Source organism: Arvicola amphibius, chromosome 7 (assembly GCF_903992535.2).
Source record: "Arvicola amphibius chromosome 7, mArvAmp1.2, whole genome shotgun sequence".
In the NCBI taxonomy this organism is placed as follows: domain Eukaryota; kingdom Metazoa; phylum Chordata; class Mammalia; order Rodentia; family Cricetidae; genus Arvicola; species Arvicola amphibius.
The window spans coordinates 8,740,246-8,757,600 of record NC_052053.1 but is presented as its reverse complement, the minus strand read 5'-3'; the positions used below and the strand labels follow the sequence as shown (position 1 = coordinate 8,757,600).

Here is a 17,355-nt window from a genome sequence, read left to right as displayed (position 1 = left end):
CTTCTTTGTGTCTTGTATTTATTTCTTATGGATATTTTTTCTTGCCAGGACAAATAAGTTGCTTTATGGGGCAGGGGAATTTTTTAGGGATTCATTTTGTGTAGTCTTTAAAATACTTGCCTGATACCACTTCCTTCCCAGCTTTGTGAAGATCCTGTTTACCTCTTTCCCCTTGAACGAGGAGAGGTCCGTGAATATATGACAGTTGCTTCCTTAGCAAAACCAATGGGACAATCATCTTGAGGTTGTGTGACATTTTTCTTGACATTATATTAGTTTCTGTTTCAGCTGTTTGGAGTGAGCTCTTCCTTTGGGGAGTGAGCTGAGAGGGCCACCTTTAAGACTGGAGGGCCACCCCTCAGAGCCCGTGGACATTCTTGACCACCACCAGTAGGTGAAGGGAGAGATTTACTCAACAGGCAAGGAACTCCATTCTGCCAACAATCTGGTCAGCATGTTAAAGCCAATGCCGTCTGGCTAGCACATTGACTTCAGCCTTGGGAGACCCTGAACAGAGAGCCCAGAGATGCCATTCCCATGTCACCAGGAGCTGCATTACGGGAAGTGGGAGTTCTTAGTTACCGACCCAAGGTGATTCATTATACAGCAGCAGAAAATCGATTGTGACAGGGTAAGACCGTTCCTCAATCTTATAATCTTGCTGAGGTCATGTCAGGTTTAACTAGAATTTGATCTCCTTGATGGAGAAGTCCATGGAAAGTACTCAATCTATCCTAGGAACCAAAGGTCAGGATGTCATAGCCAGTGTAGCTTATTGTCTGCTAAACTGCCCGTTGGTGTGGAAAGCCCTTCAGCTAACCACTTAGCTCGGCTTCTGTCAAGCTGCTTGCTTACTTACTTCTGTGAATCCTCTCTGCAGCTGCTGAGCAAAGTGTCAGGGTTTTTCTGCCCTCAAAAGAAAAACATTCAAAAGCATTCGAGGCTGCATCTAAGTCCCCAAATAATTGAGTGTAATCCCAGTCAGCTGGAATAAAAACTTTCAATTGTCTATAAGCTGTGTCTGTGGGTTCATCATCCCCGGTGGGCTACCCATAACAGCATCCCTGGGAGCATCTTTAGAAGCAAATGCAGGCACCGCTTCCCCTAAGAGAAGATACATAATGGCTGATAAAATATGAAGCCTACCTCCAAAACCGATCAACACGAGTGTTTTTATACTACTATAAGTAAATAAAGTCACGTATATTAACATTTTTTCAGGTGTTTTCAAGGATCATAGAGTCCTTGAAACAGAGGGAAAAAAAACTATAGTGATCCCTGCAAGTGGCAAATTTGAAGCTCATTTTTCAGCTTCATAACGACTTAATACAGCATTCTGGCACGGCTTCCAATAAATTTGGCCATAAGCACCCGTGTGCTTTTAGGACCACCAGGCAGCACTGGTGAGAGACTCTGGCCATACAGATAATAGATAATCACTATGGCTCACCTGCTAGTTCTCCACAAGGAGTAACCTCCATTAACTATTTAAGAAGATTACCAAGAGAAGGCCCAGCAGGGGACAGCTGAGCACACTTGCCCCACAACCCTATCAGCAGGAACCTACAGCACCTGATGTGAGGACTGCCTCACCTCAAAGACCCCTTTGTAGCTACTTCCATCAGAAGGAAAAACAACAGTTACAAAACCAAGATTTGAAAAGAAGGACCATTCTCCTCCATCCTTTTTCTGCATCTGCTTGGGCTGAGGGTCTGAGACTCTCTCAGAAGTCACCATACAGCAGGGATAACCGCAAATGAGAGAGCTGGCTGGCCTTTACGCTCGATAAGCCAGGCAAAGTTTGATGGGGTGAATTATTTCTTATTGAAAGAATCCATAAAACTAGTTCCAGGGTATCCTATGTTTTCTTCTGACCTCCACAGGTTCCAGGTCTGTACAAGGGTCTCCCCATCTCTTTCTCACACACACAAACACCAGCAAAACACTCATATACCTTAAGCAAGTAAATCTGAAAACTTTTTTTTTTTTTTAATTTAAAAGAAAAGTCACACAGATGTCTCAAACCCCAGACAAATGACTAACTGAGGTGCTTGTGAACATATCAGAGCTGACACTGGCTGTCAGATTCTCTGAACATCCCCCAGTCTCTACCTGATACAGAGTTCTCCTGGCTGGCATACCCCACCCCTACCCTGAGCTCTCCAGCCCAGGGGCTGGGTTGTCCCCCCCCACACACACTTTGTTCTTCCTTGTATAATCCAGTCATTTTGGCCAGTCCTTTTTTTTTTTTTTTTTCCCCCTTTTTGCTCTCTTGGCCCAGGCTGCCCCTCTTCGTTAGTAGCTCCTCTTCACTCTCTCTTCCCCTCTCTCCTCACATGGCTTGGCTCAATCTGGCCATGTTCACTCTGGACTCTCCAGTTGTCTCTGTCTCTGTCCCTTTCTGTTTGCTCCTTCATCTCCACAATGAATCTTCTTCTCAATTCCTAGGAGCAGACATGTCATCTTTTTTCTTTCTTTGTTTTCTATTCAATTTTACTGATTTATCAGGAAAACACTGAACTCAAAGGTCCATCAGAAACCTACTGGATAGACAAAACAAGGCTCGCTTTTTCGAGACAATGCTCATGCTTGGCAGCATCCATCAAATAACGTTGAGGGCAAAAAGCCACAGGTGAACACACACAGTATTAGTCAATTCGAAGTTCAGAGAGATAAAAATACAAAACATAGTTGGTAGATTTTAAATGTGTGTGACGATGCCATACAGGACAGCAGAGCTGTGCCTAATTCAAGTGCTGGATACTGGTTACCCACAGGGGTGGTGAGTCAGGAGATGGGATCAGGGAAAGTCAACACAAAGACTCAAAAGTAATGATCTTTTCTAAATCTGGGGTAGGCATATGGGTGTCCTCCTACTCCGTCACAGCAAGTCTGCAGACCTAGGGGGAAAGGTAACCGTTTAATTTGTTGTTTTTCCTTTTGCTTTTTGTCCAGAGTTTGACCTTCTCCATGGTGCACAGCTAAGAGCAGAACAGCAGCAACTCACACCCAATTTAGTGCTATGGTCTAGGTCAGGGAACGCTTATCTCTCCCACAGACAATTAAACATGGCGACTTCCTAACAACTGGTAATTATGATTTTCTGCATAACCAAACTCCTTGGGTTATTCATTTATTATTAGTGATAATCTAGACTCCTGAGAGCTTTTCTTCATAAAATTGTATGCACAGAAATATTTTCTTTAGCATTCCCTTTTTCTCAGCTTAAGGAAGAGAGATGCAGCAAGAGACTGAACTTATATACAACAATCTGCTCCAAGCACAGTGCCGCAGAGTGCGCATACCGACGTCCGAGCTCGTGCTGCAGTACGGATACTGATGTAGGAGCACAGTGGGGCAGTGCCGATACCGACGTCCAAGCACAGGGCAGCAGTTGGGATACTGACATCCGAGCACAGTGCGGCAGTGGGGATACCGATGTCCAAGCTCATGCGGCAGTGGGGATACCGATGTCCGAGCACAGTGTGGCAGTGCAGATACCGACATCCTTACGCCATTTTCACCCCAGCAGGCACACAGCCCTATAGTTGGCCATTTTTACTCTTTGACTCTTTGCTCTTTGGGGCCCACCACCCAGCTCCCAAATAAATCACACACGGAGACTTGTTCTTTCTTATAAATGCCCGGTCTTACCTTGGCTTGTTTTTAGCCTGCTTTTTTTTTTCCACTTAAATAATCCCATCTACCCTTTGCCTCTGGGTTTTCCCCTTTTCTTCTATAATCTTACTGTCACTATTACTCTGTGGCTGGCTGTACGGCTGGGTGGCTGCCTCTTCTTTTCTTGCTCCTTCTCTTTGTCTCCTATTTTTCTTTCTGCCTGCCAGCCCAGCCTAGCTAGATATTGGCCACCCAATTCCTTCTTAGACCAATCGGGTGTTTCAGACAGGCGCAATAACACAGCTTCACCATGTTAAACGAATCCAACATAAAAGAAAACAACACATCTTTGCAACATTAAAGCAAATGTCTCACAGCATCAACACATGTAACATATCTTAAAATAATATTCTACCATACAACCCAGGTACTGGGGTACTCTTCCTCACAAGGAAACTGAAGACACCTGTTCACAAGTCTGGGCAGACCCAAACAGCGGTCAGTCTCCAGTGGGCAACACTGGGAACCAGAACACAGAGCCTGAAGAAGTGTCTGTTATCTTGGTTACTGCGGCTCTGCATGACATCCCTTCCCCACCTCAACCAGAAAAACCGTCAGCACTGTGACAACAGGCCTCCAAAGAGGACTCCTCTTACCTCAGCGTCAAAGCGCGGGTCCTGATAGGCATCGCTGACGTTCACAGGAAGGCCTGTCGAAGCAACCAGCTCGGCGATGCTGTTGTTTATCAGCCAGTCAGAGTAAGACGACTTCTCCATGCTTTCTTTGAAACTGTTGGAGCACCGAGTCAGCCATAGGAAAGAAGAGACACTAAGTTTGTTGGAAAGTAAACTCTGCCAGACAACGTTAATAGCGACATTTCCTGCCCTTATTACCGAGGAATAAATGGTATTAGTCAGAATGACAGGGAGAGAATTATCAGGAGCCCCCTTTAAACTATTTCCCCACTAGAATGGAAGGTGATCAGACCATGGAGAGAAATGCAGATCCTCCACAGGCCAGAGAGTAGCTCTAGGCTGTGTTCAAGCCTCAAGATTGACAGATCTAAAGCAAACAACCAGATAAGACCAAGACTGGTAATAGGGCACCAACACAAGGCTTCGTACATTTCCACTGGGTTCCTCAGCTGAACGTCCCAGATTTTTTTGCTACCAAGAATGAGGGAAACTGGGAAATAAATGTTGCACGTTTTCTGTGTGAGGATGGAGCACAAGGCCTTATGCCGGTTAAGCTGCTGATCTGTCACTCGACCATGTTTCCAGCGCTAGCACAGCCCCATCTGTGCGCCTAGTCTAAGCTGCACTTTATGTAAGAAGATATTAAGACTGTAGACAGCCATTGCTATTACGCTGTTAGTACACATTTGTGCATAGTTGTTAATATTATACTGTATATACCCGTTTGGAGTTCGTGGCGAGCTGAGAAGGGCAGGCGTTTTCATGGAGACCACTAGATGCATGAATGAGCAGGAGGGGTAGATTATCTACCATCATCTCTACATCACATCTGTAGGGACAGACGCTCTGTGCCTGGCAAACTCGGGCTATATTTACGACGTTACTCATCTTTCGATGCGTATAAAGGCTGAATAGCGCACACGCTTGCTCTCTGTGGCTCTCTAGGTGCGAATGAAAATTTTAATAAGAGGCTTAGGTTTACAGCTATCGAGTAGTACGTAAATGAAAGAACTTCAAAGAAAAGCTGTGTTTCTAATTCGAAAAACAAAGTCTGTGTTCTGTTTTCTCTTTGCTACTTTACATCTGTGGCAAATGGGGCTTTCTGCTGTACTTTAATGAAAGCAGCGTAGAGGAAAAACATGGTAAAATGTACCCGATATATGGATCTAGGCTAACAAAATAATTTCTAAATTTATATGAATGGACTGAATTCTTGATGCTCTTTCAGAGAGGCACTGACTTGCCAATACATTCTATGTTGTCTATATACTGCATTTTACATTTATTTTGTGTGTGTGTGCGTGTGTGTGTGTGTCAGAGGCTGATGTCAGGTGTCTTATTGATCACTCTCCATTTCATTTTTCTGAGAATCTCTCACTGACACCGTTAGGCTGGCTGGCCAGCGATCTTGAGAGATCTTGAGAGATCCACCTAACTCTGTCCCCCCGTACTTCAGTTGCAGGTGGGCTCTGCCATTTCAGCATGTGAGCTGGGGATGTGAACTCAGTGCTCATGTTTGCCATGGCAGGCATTTTACCAACCAAACCATCCCCCCAGTTCCATACGGTATAATTTTAGAAGTGTTGGAAGTTCTGGCCTATTGTTTGCTGTAGACTGTGGGAGGAAAGGGCTGAAGTGGGACCTTAGAAAGACGGGAGCGGAGCAGTCAGGGAGGAACCCAAGACAAGGAACAGCAGGGACAAGGAACGAACATTAGCCACTTCGCTGAGTGTCTTTCAAGATGGGCGTAAGTCCACAGGAGAGATTGGAGGTGGGGGGAGGAAACACCAGGAGTTAAAGAAAAACACAGAAAAATGGGTGACCAGAGGCTGAGGAATAAGGCTGAGGAATAAGACTAGAAAGAAGAATTGAGACTTGGATAGAGCTGCTGGGACCTTAGCTGTAGGTGATGGAGAAATGTTTGAGAGTACGGGAAAGAAAAGGCCGCTTGAGCAGCGATTCTAGGAACTTTGATTTAGAGGTGGTGAATAAGAAGCGCTGGCCGAGAGAGACCGAAGATGAGAAGAGACCCTGGAGGACTACAGGTGTCAGGCCCATGTCAAGGGTTTGGTAGCCTGTGTACATCTTGCTCCTGAATACCTAGTCCTATTCGTAGCAAGGGTTTGTTTGGAGACTTGAGAAGACGAGAAAGATACCAGGTGTTCCAGAAGCATGGCCAGATTGCTTATGGGAGAACAGGGCCAGAGGCTCAGTCAGTTCTCAGGACTGCAAAGTAGACACAGAGATGAGATTATTTTTAGGGACATGAAATATCTGGAATTTCTCAGAAAGGGCTTGTGTAGAGAAATTGACATTGAGGGAAAGAAAGGAGGGGAAAGGCAGAAACACGGAGGAGGGAAAGAGAGAAGAAATGAAGAGGAGACAAACAGGCTTACCATCGCTGTAGAACAGGGCCAGTCCAGATGTTTTGTTAACTAATTTGTTGTCTGTATGTGTGTCTTTATAATATGGGTCTTTGTCTCTACATGCTACCAGCTCAGAAAAACTGAAGCCCAGAGAAGGTAACTTCCTGAGAGATCCGATTCTTGCCCTAACTCTCACTCCCAGATGACTCTGTCTCTTTATTACCCTTCAGGACTTTAATAAGCAGAAGAAAAGCAAGGCTCATGGACCTCGCTCTGAAAACGAGAGAGAGAGAGAGAGAGAGAGAGAGAGAGAGAGAGAGAGAGAGAGAGAGAGAGAGAGAGAGAGAGAGAGTGAATACCAGGAGTTTGGGAAGATGCAGAGGTAGTGAGCACTTTGCTCAGAGCTGCGGGAAATTGAAGGAAGGAAAACCACTGGGCTTGCTCTTCAGAGTCTCGGGGCCCCACGTGCAGAATTCCCAAGGAAGGAATGGTGAGCAAACACCACTGAGCGCGGGCTCCTGAAACCCTCCCTCTAAATCTAGGACATTTTAGAATTTCCTCAGTTCAAACTGCAGACTGCATTGAAATAGCGGCAGCAGCGCAGCAGCAGCAGCAGGAGGAGGAGCATTGGTTCCATGCAGGGCACTGTTCAAAAGTCCTGCAAGAAGCCATGACCTTTGCCCTTACAGAGCTTACACTCAGATGAAGAGAGCAGATAGAAGCACACAGGCATTTAGACAACATACAAACTGAAATTCTTGGCACGATTCTCAAATGAAGAAATTGTCATGCACCTAGGTGGCCAAGTCACCAAGTCTGTTGGATCAGCTACGAATGCTGAAGAGGTCCAGGGGCTTCAGAAAGGAGATGGGATCTGAAATGCCCTACAGTGGGACAGACAACAGACTTTCTGAAAACCACCCTTGCATGTGTACAGTTGATGACCCACAGGCACAGATGCTAAGGGTTAGGAGATAGGACACCTAGAGAGTTGACTTGTCATTTACATCCTTATCTTAGTCTGGGTAGCTGTAACAAAATACCACGGACCAGGTGGAAAATAAACACAAGTATTTATCTCTCGTGGTTCTGGGAAAACCAAGATCTAGTCTCTCACAGATTTGTCATCTGGTTCCTTCTTGTGTATCTCACATGGTGTGAAGAGTGGGAGAGCACCCAGGGCCTCTTCTATAAGGATGCTAATTCCGTTTATGAAGGCTAGCCACATGATCTAATCATCTCCCAGAGGCAGCGCCTACAGGTATCCTCATGCTTGGGGTTAGGTTTCAACGTAGGAATGTTCAGACCACAGGAATCAGATTCTGGCTTTGGCATCCATTCAACTTTTCAATTCCCTTTGCGGCTTTCAAAACATTGCTTCTTTTCTTTTCTTTTTGGATTTTATTTGTTTGTTTTTGTTTTGTTTTTCGAGGCAGGGTTTCTCTGAAGCTTTGGAGCCTATACTGGGACTAGCTCTTGTAGACCAGGTTGGCCTCGAACTCACAGAGATCCGCCTGCCTCTGCCTCCCGAGTGCTGGGATGAAAGGCGTGCGCCACCACCACCCAGCTCTTTTCTTGGGTCTCATTTTTTAAAAGAGTGGTTTTGTGCAATATAATTGAAGTCAGGTTGATCCCATCAAACAGCCCTTCTCACCCTGTGATTTCAGGTGAGTTGCAGAACCTTCACCTGTGAACTGGGTGCTAATTAGACAACGGAAGCTCAAACTAAGGTCATATTTTCAGCCTAGAGTAAACATCTTTTAAAAGCATGATGTTTGCAGCAAATTCTTCACAGAGCAGCCCGTACTCCTTTACACAGTACAGCAAGGCAATGCATTTAATCACAAGTGAAGGGGCCCCTGGTTAGTCCTGGTTTTTAGTCTTGGTTTTGTTTTTGTTCTCTCACGGGCTTTGCCGATCTAATTCTGACTCCAGAGGGCCCTTGTATCCACTGTTGCTTCCTTTCTTTGAGTTGACTGCCATTGAAACAAGATGTGACGAAGACCGTGGACCGCTCTGCAAACTAAACCAGTTGTTCCCCAGCTGTGACTCGCAACCTCCAAAAACCTTTGGAAAGCACAGATGCTTACATCAGGATTCATAGCAGGAGCCAAATTACAGCTGTGAAGTCGCAACAAAAATAATCCCATGGTTGGGGGGGGGTGGTCATCGTGTCATGAGGAACTGTGTTAAAGGGTCCCAGCGTTAGGAAGGTTGACAGCCACTGCTCTAAAAGGAATGAAGGCAGATGAAATCTAGCCTGAATACACATATTGGCGTGCAGCTGGACCACCACAAAGGAGGGACCTTCTTCAGATTCTCACAGAGATGCTTATGTGGCTTGCCAGTGACTGCCTTCAATCCCTTCTTCAACACGTCTGAAAGACGGGCATGCCACATTAAATGGAGAAGGCTTTCAGTGGGGCAGCTCGCTATCCAAATCACAGCCTTCACGTTGTCGCAGCTCAGTCTACATTTTAATAAACATCACCCCTTGGAACCAAATAGCGTGCGTCTGACAGCCCCAATGTCTGGTAATAATTAACACAGCTCCCAGGGGCTCCCCCAAAAGATCATCCTTCTCAAACATACTTCAGATTTCTTCAAGAATTTATTCTGTGGCATGCCTTCCTGTTTATGTCAATGTCAGACACGGCTCTGCCAGTAACCTCAGCATGAAGGTTGACACAGAACAGCTTTCTCTGAGAAGTCTGCGCATTCTAGGTCCTGTTCTATCACCGAAAGCTTGAATTTGTTTCCAGCAAGCCATTTATTCAGGATTTTGTGAGTTTAACTTAACATCCAAAGTTGAATTAATCAGCTTTCTTGAGTCTGAACATTTCTTTTAGAGACACCTGTAGGGCCATATTTCTATATTGAATGGTGGCCAGACTTCCAGACCATAGTTTGCGCCTGCCACACAGGAGGTGGTCACCGCCCTAACAAAGGGTCAGGATATGCTAATGTTCTGCTCCCTTCTTTGTAATTTGGAGGATGCCTGAAAAAAGATGCTAATTTGGCCTATCTGACAGAGCTGGCATACAGAAGATTGAAAGACTTAACAGAGCAGGCATAGTTAGATGTGTGGATGTGACCACAGACATTCACCTGGTTACCTAGGAAACAGAATACTAATGAATTTCCCCCTCAGTTTATGTATTGGTATATAAGGCTGTTTGGGGAATAAACGCAGAGAATTTTCAGAATGTGAATGCAGGATTTCATGAGGGATCACTGAGAATCTCCCTCCTGATAAAGCCATGTGAGTTGTGTCTTTATTCCCATGCCTCCCCTCTGGTCCGGAGAAATAATTTATGGTCTGGGCTGGCACTGGACCATGACAGAGACCAAAGGCCAACATCCAATTTTCATTTTGTACTTAACCAAATTAAGAAGAGTCATCATGGTTTGGAATCACATCTGCAATTCAATCATTCCCAGACCTTCATAGGTTAAGGGTGCTAATGAGTTTCTTTCAGTGAAGTGGTTCTCTGTGTCATGCACGTAGCTATAAGAATACAGATACCTGTGAGTCCCCTGTGCTCTGGGTCTCTAGGGAGACTTATTCTTTCATTCAGATCTTCTTGACACAGCCCACTGCTTTGAACCCCATGTGGGAGTCTGGCCACTGGATTTCAGGGTATCAAATGCTTTCCACCAAGCCCTGTGAAGCATTTTGGCTCTTGGACTTAAGGCTCTAATAGTTTGGTCCACACTGTCACACATCTAACGAAATAGCCCTTTCAGACTCCCCCAGGCCCCTGTCTGTACTGGAGGGCACTACAACTGGGCTCACATCCTCATATAGATGTTTGGGAAGCATCTTGATGTTTCCAAAGTTTGTTTATATAAACAATAAATTTTTCAGCCTCTTGCATTCAAATCATAATGCTATTTTCCTCCTACAGAAAGAATATTTAAAGCATCTTAGAGAAAAAGAAATAAAAGCACCATAATGAGAAGCAACCCTTTTAATAATGCTTTGGGAAGGTGAACTAAATATAATTGATGTTTGATCTTCAGTGAAACAACCTTAAAAGATGAAATCCAACTATGAGAGCTTATTTTAACTGTATAAAATTGACCTCTCTCAACTCAGGGTTCATACCAAACTACCAAAGCTAACTGCAAATCTGATTCTTCTTGCTTTACAGACATCAAGGATGGAAGGAGATGTAGTTATTTAAGCGAGTCTCATGCTATAGTTTGGAGTCTCCTGTCCCCACTGGCATCTTGCTTCCTAACGTGACACTCAAACTAACTTCAAAGAGACCTCCGCAGGCTCAACCATGAAGACTGTGGAGGGTTTCAAACGCAGAAAACTGTGAAAAGAGACTTAAGAATATCTCCAGAGTTACTTCTCTAGACAGCACCCATCAGGAGAAAAAATAAATGTATAAACTAACAACCAGTAGTCTCTGCCCGTGCTGATATATATGACTGTCCTCAATATCTGAGTTTGTTTATATATTTTCACTGGAAATTCTCAGGATCTTGTTTCTTCAAGAATGACTGTTGGTGGGGACCTGCGTTTAAGAGTTAGGTAATAGAGAGGACTGAATCTTGCGAGAAGTACATCGAAGGGTGTGTTCCTCTTTTGCTGGCCTAAGGATTGGTTATATGGAAACCCATTTGCTGTTTTGAATATGCAGTGTTCCTCCACAAGGTCATGTGTCAGGGCCTTGTTTGTTGGCCGATGGGCCTTGGGGAAGTAACTGGACCCTGAAGACCGAATGATAGATTCACCCCTTGATAGATTTATAATATAATGGCATTATTAGGGGGTCAAAACAGAAGGTGATGGGGCCCTAGCTTGAAGAAGTAGTCACTGAGGTCTGAGCTTTGGAGCTGTGTTTTATATTAGCCCTATCTCACAGCCTCTCTGCCGCTTGTCCCCTATGAGGTGTGCAGCCTCCAGCACATGTTCCCGCTCTCACACTGTTGACCTCTCCACTGGCTCAGAAACAAAGGTGCTGGCCACCCTGGACTAACACCTCATAAACCATAAGCTAAAATAAACCTTTCTTTTAAGATGTTTATATCAAATATTCTACCACCACAAGGAAGAATCTTAGAAGACGCCCCCTGCATACGGGTACCAGTCCAACTCTAGACCTACCTACAGAGAGGGGTGTGGACAGAAGCTAACATGGCCCGAACTTCAGGAAACACAGAGACAATAGTGACGGCCTGTGGTAGATGCTCTAGGGAAGGAAGTACAAAATATAGGGAAGGTGAGAAGAAGGGGTGTTGGTCTCAGTTAGTCTTTAAAAGATTCATTCATAAGAAGGAATGTTTAGAAATTCAGATGAAGCTATACCACAAGGAATCCCTTAGAAGTCTGTGGGGTTTTTGTTTGTTTGTTTTTGTTGTTGTTGTTTGTTTTTTCTCTTTTGATACCGGAAATAGCTGAGCTAACAGTTAGGTTACAAGGTGGAAGTAACGAACGAATAAGGGCTACAGTGGATGAATCCAAACAGGATGCTGTGTGGTTCTGCGCATGAACCTTGTATCAAAAGCTTCATATCCTTATAAATACCTATCATATCTATAGCACCATGCCCATGAGCCTTGAGTTCCTTGTGTGTATTGGAGATTTTATATATACATATAATTACATATATAGCTACGTTGCATCTAGACATGTTTTCATCACCTTTCTACAGCGTATCAGGTTTGTCAAGGCTTGTTCGTTCTCCTGGACTGGTAGTCACTAATGAAGACTGTGACTGTTAACTAAACTCTGATCAACAATGTGGGCATAGAAGTTTCAGCCACCTATTTTCTCACTGTCAAAAGATGATTATCCGTGGATCGTTTTGCAGCTTGATTATTAGTCAGAGGGATAGGGAGGTATTTCGGACAGGTAATTTCTTCTTTTATGCTTTCAAACAAACGTCTAGTTTTGAACTACAGATGATATGCATGGTCGCGTTTGATATTTGGCTTTGCTGACGTCAGTCTGAACTGGGGCTCACAGGCTGGAGCTCCATTGCTCGCTTCTTCTTCTCAGGAAAGCCTGTCACCCCGCCTTCCTGACACCACCAGCTATGCAACATTATTTGAAATTGTCTTTTAATTGGGAGATTAAGGACGAAGTCAATACCAGAGGGACTGAAAGCTAGGACCCCAGCAGGAGGGTCTCAGGCCCTCGGGACAGGGACTTTAATCTCTACTGGTTCAGTGTGTCTTTAAAGGTTATCAAACAAACCTTTTAGTCAGGAAAGGAAAAGATCAGGCAATTAGCAAGCAGAATCAGCCCATTAGTGCTGGTCTTGTGATGGTTGTGGAAGATGATTTAACTCCCAGAAGCTCCTAAAGTTTATTTTGACCTGTTAATGAGCTTGCTTTTAAGGTTTGATGTGAAGACACTTCAATAAACTCCCTATTTTCCCCTCTTTAAAGAGTCTGTGTTATCAGCAAATAACACGGGGCAAATAATGACCACATTTACTATACTTCATTTCCTAAAATTATATAATTAAAATGATGGAGTTTATCACCCCAGAAGCTGATGGCACTGTAGGGTAGGGTCTTGTGACGCTTAGACAGGAAACGCGTAGCAAGCGGGATAGGTGTGGGTGGGTAGTGTCTTTCAGCAACATGCAGCAAAATCTTGTTGACTTCATAGCCAAACAATTCTGTTCTGATTGCTCTTGTTTTCATTTTGGCAACCACTTCCTAGCTACGAGACTATGGATAAATGGGTTGCTGTACTATACAAGGAAGAAAACCATCTCATGGGGTCACTTTGAGGTCACGAGAATGCACCATGTGAAGAGTGTCTGCAAAGAAGTCTCTTGGTAAGTGTGAGATCTTATACACCACAAAGATTTCTCTTCTATTAAAAACCCCTGGTGTCCTGACTCATTTTTATGTTAACTTGACACACGCTAGAGTCATCTGAAAGCATGAGAAATTGGAGAAAAATGCGTCCATAGGATCAGACTGGAGATAAGCTTGTGGGGCATTTTCTCAATTAGTGACTGATGGGGAGGGCTCAGCCCATGGTGGGTGGTGCCACCCCTGGGCAGGTGGTCCTGGGTTCTGTAAGAAAGCAGGTTGAGCAAGTTATGAGGAGCAAGCCAGTAATCAACACCCCTTACACTCTCTGCATCTGTGCCTGTCTCCATGTTCCGATCCTGCTCAAGCTCCTGTCTGACTTCCTCTGATCATGAACAGTGATGCCAAATAAACCCTTTCCTCCCCAACTTGCTTTTGATCCTGGAGTTCCAACACAGCAATACTAACCATAACCAGTGCATCTGGTGAGATCGTGCTAATCTGTCCAGTTTACGTCCTGGGGTGCGGGAGAGGGTCAGCATCACTGTGAGCTTTGGTGATGAGGTATGGAAGAGAAAATGTGCTAGGTCGCAAAATTGCCAGCGATGGTGCACAGTGAAAATTATACCCTGATGAGTAGCCCCATCACATCACCCTGCCGGAGCCTCCCTCTGTGGTGGCCACCTCTCTCCATCAAAGGCAAGCATTACAAGTGAAAGGACTACCTAGAGACAGCAAGGAAGGAGAAGTGGACTCAACCAGTTAAATGATTAGTTGGAGCAAATTAAATGAAAGGCTTGTATATTAAATGAGAGGCCTACAAAAGTAAGAGCCAAATGCATCAACTATTAGGGTTTTCAAGTTGCTGTATGGTTTACCGGGTAGAATAAATCCAGCGTCTACATAGTTTTCTATGTTTGAGTTTAATGACTTTTTTATGTATCTTGCTCGCAGACTATTTTTTAGAGCTTTTATTCTTCCCTGTGACGGTTTTCACTAGAACAAGAAACCCCATCTGCCATAAAAAAGGGGCAGTGAGTTTATTTTTCATTTGAGTCTTCATGTTCAAAGCCACGAAAATTAACAGCACAATTGTATGTTTTCATTTTATATACTTAAGATGTGAAGGTTAGGTGCTTGACAAATGGGTTTTCCTTGAGTTTCTCAAGATGAATTTGGAAGATATACTTCATTGTAAATGTTTAATCTCCTCTATTTTATTTCTTGTAATTAACATTAAAATGAGCCATAGACACATACACCCTCAGTACCCTGGAGTGTACTAACACAACTAGATTACTCTGGAAGAACACATACTCGGAAGAGACGGTTTCCTGATTGCTGCACCTAGATTGGAAACAAGGGGTCTCAGTGGACAAACCACAGCTCCAGAGCATCTGAACATTAGGATCACTTAGGGGAAGACGCAGAGGATACCAGGGAAGCTGAGAATAGTTTGCTGGCAAAGGAAGCAAGTGGCCTTGCAAACAAGGAGCCTCAGAGCTCAGCCTCCGGGGTTAGTCTGTGAAGATGACTTGCTGAGCTACCCCACCCCAGACACCTGGAGGAGGTAGAAATGAGACACACACACACACACACACACACACACACACACACACGCCAAAGCCATCTAGAGCCCTGTCCATCAATGAGCAACATTAACTGTTGGTATTTTGAGGTTCAAGAGCCCTGATTGTATTAAGTAATCCACAACAGTATGCCCCGAGGTTGTGTGAAGGAAATCACACACTAACAGAAGTCCTGCCTGTTTCACGAGTTTTATAAGAGCCAATGGTGAAGAGATTAACCTGAGTCTCAGGAGAAACTTTGAACTTTTAAATAGTGGGACTGTGAAACACTATGGGAACTTTTGAATTTAGAATTTATCCATTTTGCATTGTGAGATGGCCTTTATTCCACTGGGCACAGGGCTAGGACATTTATTTTTTGAATGAGAGATTTCTTCCGTAGGTTCTCGTGTTTCAGAATTTGATGCCCAGTGGGTGGCGCTGTTTTGGAAGGGTGTGGAACCTTCACGGGGTGGAGTTTCACTGCAGGAGGGCGCTTGGGCAGGCTTGAGACTTTGTAGCCCATAGCTTCTTGTCCTCTCTCTAGTTTCCGACTGCTGACACAATGTGACCAGCCACATTTAACCCTTCATGATTGACTATGTCCCTCCTTAAAGTGTAAGGCAAAATAAACCCGTTCAGATTTTATGTCACATTTTAGGTCAGATTTTAGGTCATAGCAACGAGGAAAGCAATTCAGCCCCTTTCTCACTTCTTTTCTGCAAATCCTCCTTGTAGGACCGCGTGTTTTTATGATTGATAGCATCTAGATGTCTCTAAGACTCTACTTCATTCTTTTTTCTTTCTATTCTCTAAACTACACATTTCCTATAGACTTACCTTTCTTCCTGTAGACTTATCATTGGCCTTCCCATGCATGCTCTTAAGCCCCATCTTGGAGAACTTTCCACTTTATTTAGTTTCTCAACTTTAGAACTTGTATTTGTTTTGATGATACTGTCTATACTATATCTTGTCACTTATCCTGTTGAGAGACAGTGTCCTCGCATTTTCCTTTAGTTCTTTGTATGTGGTTCCCTTTAATATTTTGGGCATATTTATAATTTCCCACCCAAATTCCAACTGTTTCTCTTGAGTGGGACGGTTTCTATCAAAAGCAACTTTGTCTAGATCCGTGCTAATATTTTCTTGTTTCTTTGTATACTTTATGGTTTCTGATTAAAAACTAAAATAATAAATAATTTGGAAACTTTGAAAACAATAGCATCTCCTTTATCCTATGTCAAGATGCTGTTGTTTCTATCTTGTTGCTGTTATTCTTGGTGCTGTTTGTTGTCAAGTGACTCTCCTAAACTAATTCTGAAAAGTGTCTCTATTGTGCAGCAGCTAGAATTTCTTCTCAGTTAGTTTACTAGCCAGCTGATAATTAGATAGATTTTTGTTGTTGGGGACCACATTTTTCAAAGTCTGAAAGTCATATTCTGAGGCATACCCAAAGGCGCTGGTCCCATCACAATTCACAGTGCAGACATTTAGTGACATTCTCAAAAGCCATTTCTGCCTCCCTGAAGCATACTTTTGTGTAACAATGTCCAACTGGGTGAGTCATCTTGGCCTTGTAGAGTTTGTCGTCTCCTCCCCCAGCCCCAGATCATAGCCATAATCGGACTGGGTGCTAACGACGATCCCCTGTGGGCCAGTGACATTTTGGTTATAAAGTGCAATATGATTACAGTCTGTAATCACAGTATACTCAGGGGTAATCAAAACCCTCGCCCATCCCTTTTAGTTTTCTTAGGGCTAATACGTCTCCTGCAAGCTTTTTCTTGGTTGTGGATCCATGCTGGACAAGAACAAAGGACGGTTGCCCAGATGTCCAATGTCTTTACAAAGACCTTTGGAGGAACTAGCAAGGTTATCATGAAGCTTTGAGTCATCGGAGCCACATCCTGGAAAACAACTTCCCTGTAAAAATGACAGAATCTGGGCCCTGGAGTCTGGAGGCCCAAAAGAGAGAGTTATGGAGATAATTAATTAATTAAGATGGATTAAAACAGTTGTTAGAAGGAGTCATTTGTTGGCAAAACTAGGTCCCACAAAGAATTTCAGCTACTGCCCTAAATGTTGAAACACTGGCTTTACTGTTCTGACCTGAGAAAGGGAGCTCAAGAAAGTCGTGTGCCAAACAATCTTTATTTTTCTTTCAGAGGAAAGAGTAGTAGAGCTATAATTCCAACATTAAAACTGAAGGAAACCCTAAGTTGTCTCAGGCTAAGATGTATGTATTCCCACCTCAGCTGAACTCACTGTCTGGGTTCTCAGAGAATGCCACGATGAAGATGCTGCCAAGGCTGTATGCTTTCC

General features: G+C 43.9%; 1 protein-coding gene across 1 annotated transcript in view; it reads right to left on the bottom strand.

Moving 5' to 3' along the window:
* The window catches only part of Pde11a (phosphodiesterase 11A), a 309,344-nt gene that overhangs the window by 149,991 nt on the left and 141,998 nt on the right, over nucleotides 1-17,355 (bottom strand). The window contains exon 6 of the mRNA XM_038336971.1: nucleotides 4,275-4,407. Within this exon, the coding sequence (XP_038192899.1) occupies nucleotides 4,275-4,407 (133 nt within the window). The remainder of the gene's footprint in view (nucleotides 1-4,274; nucleotides 4,408-17,355) is intronic.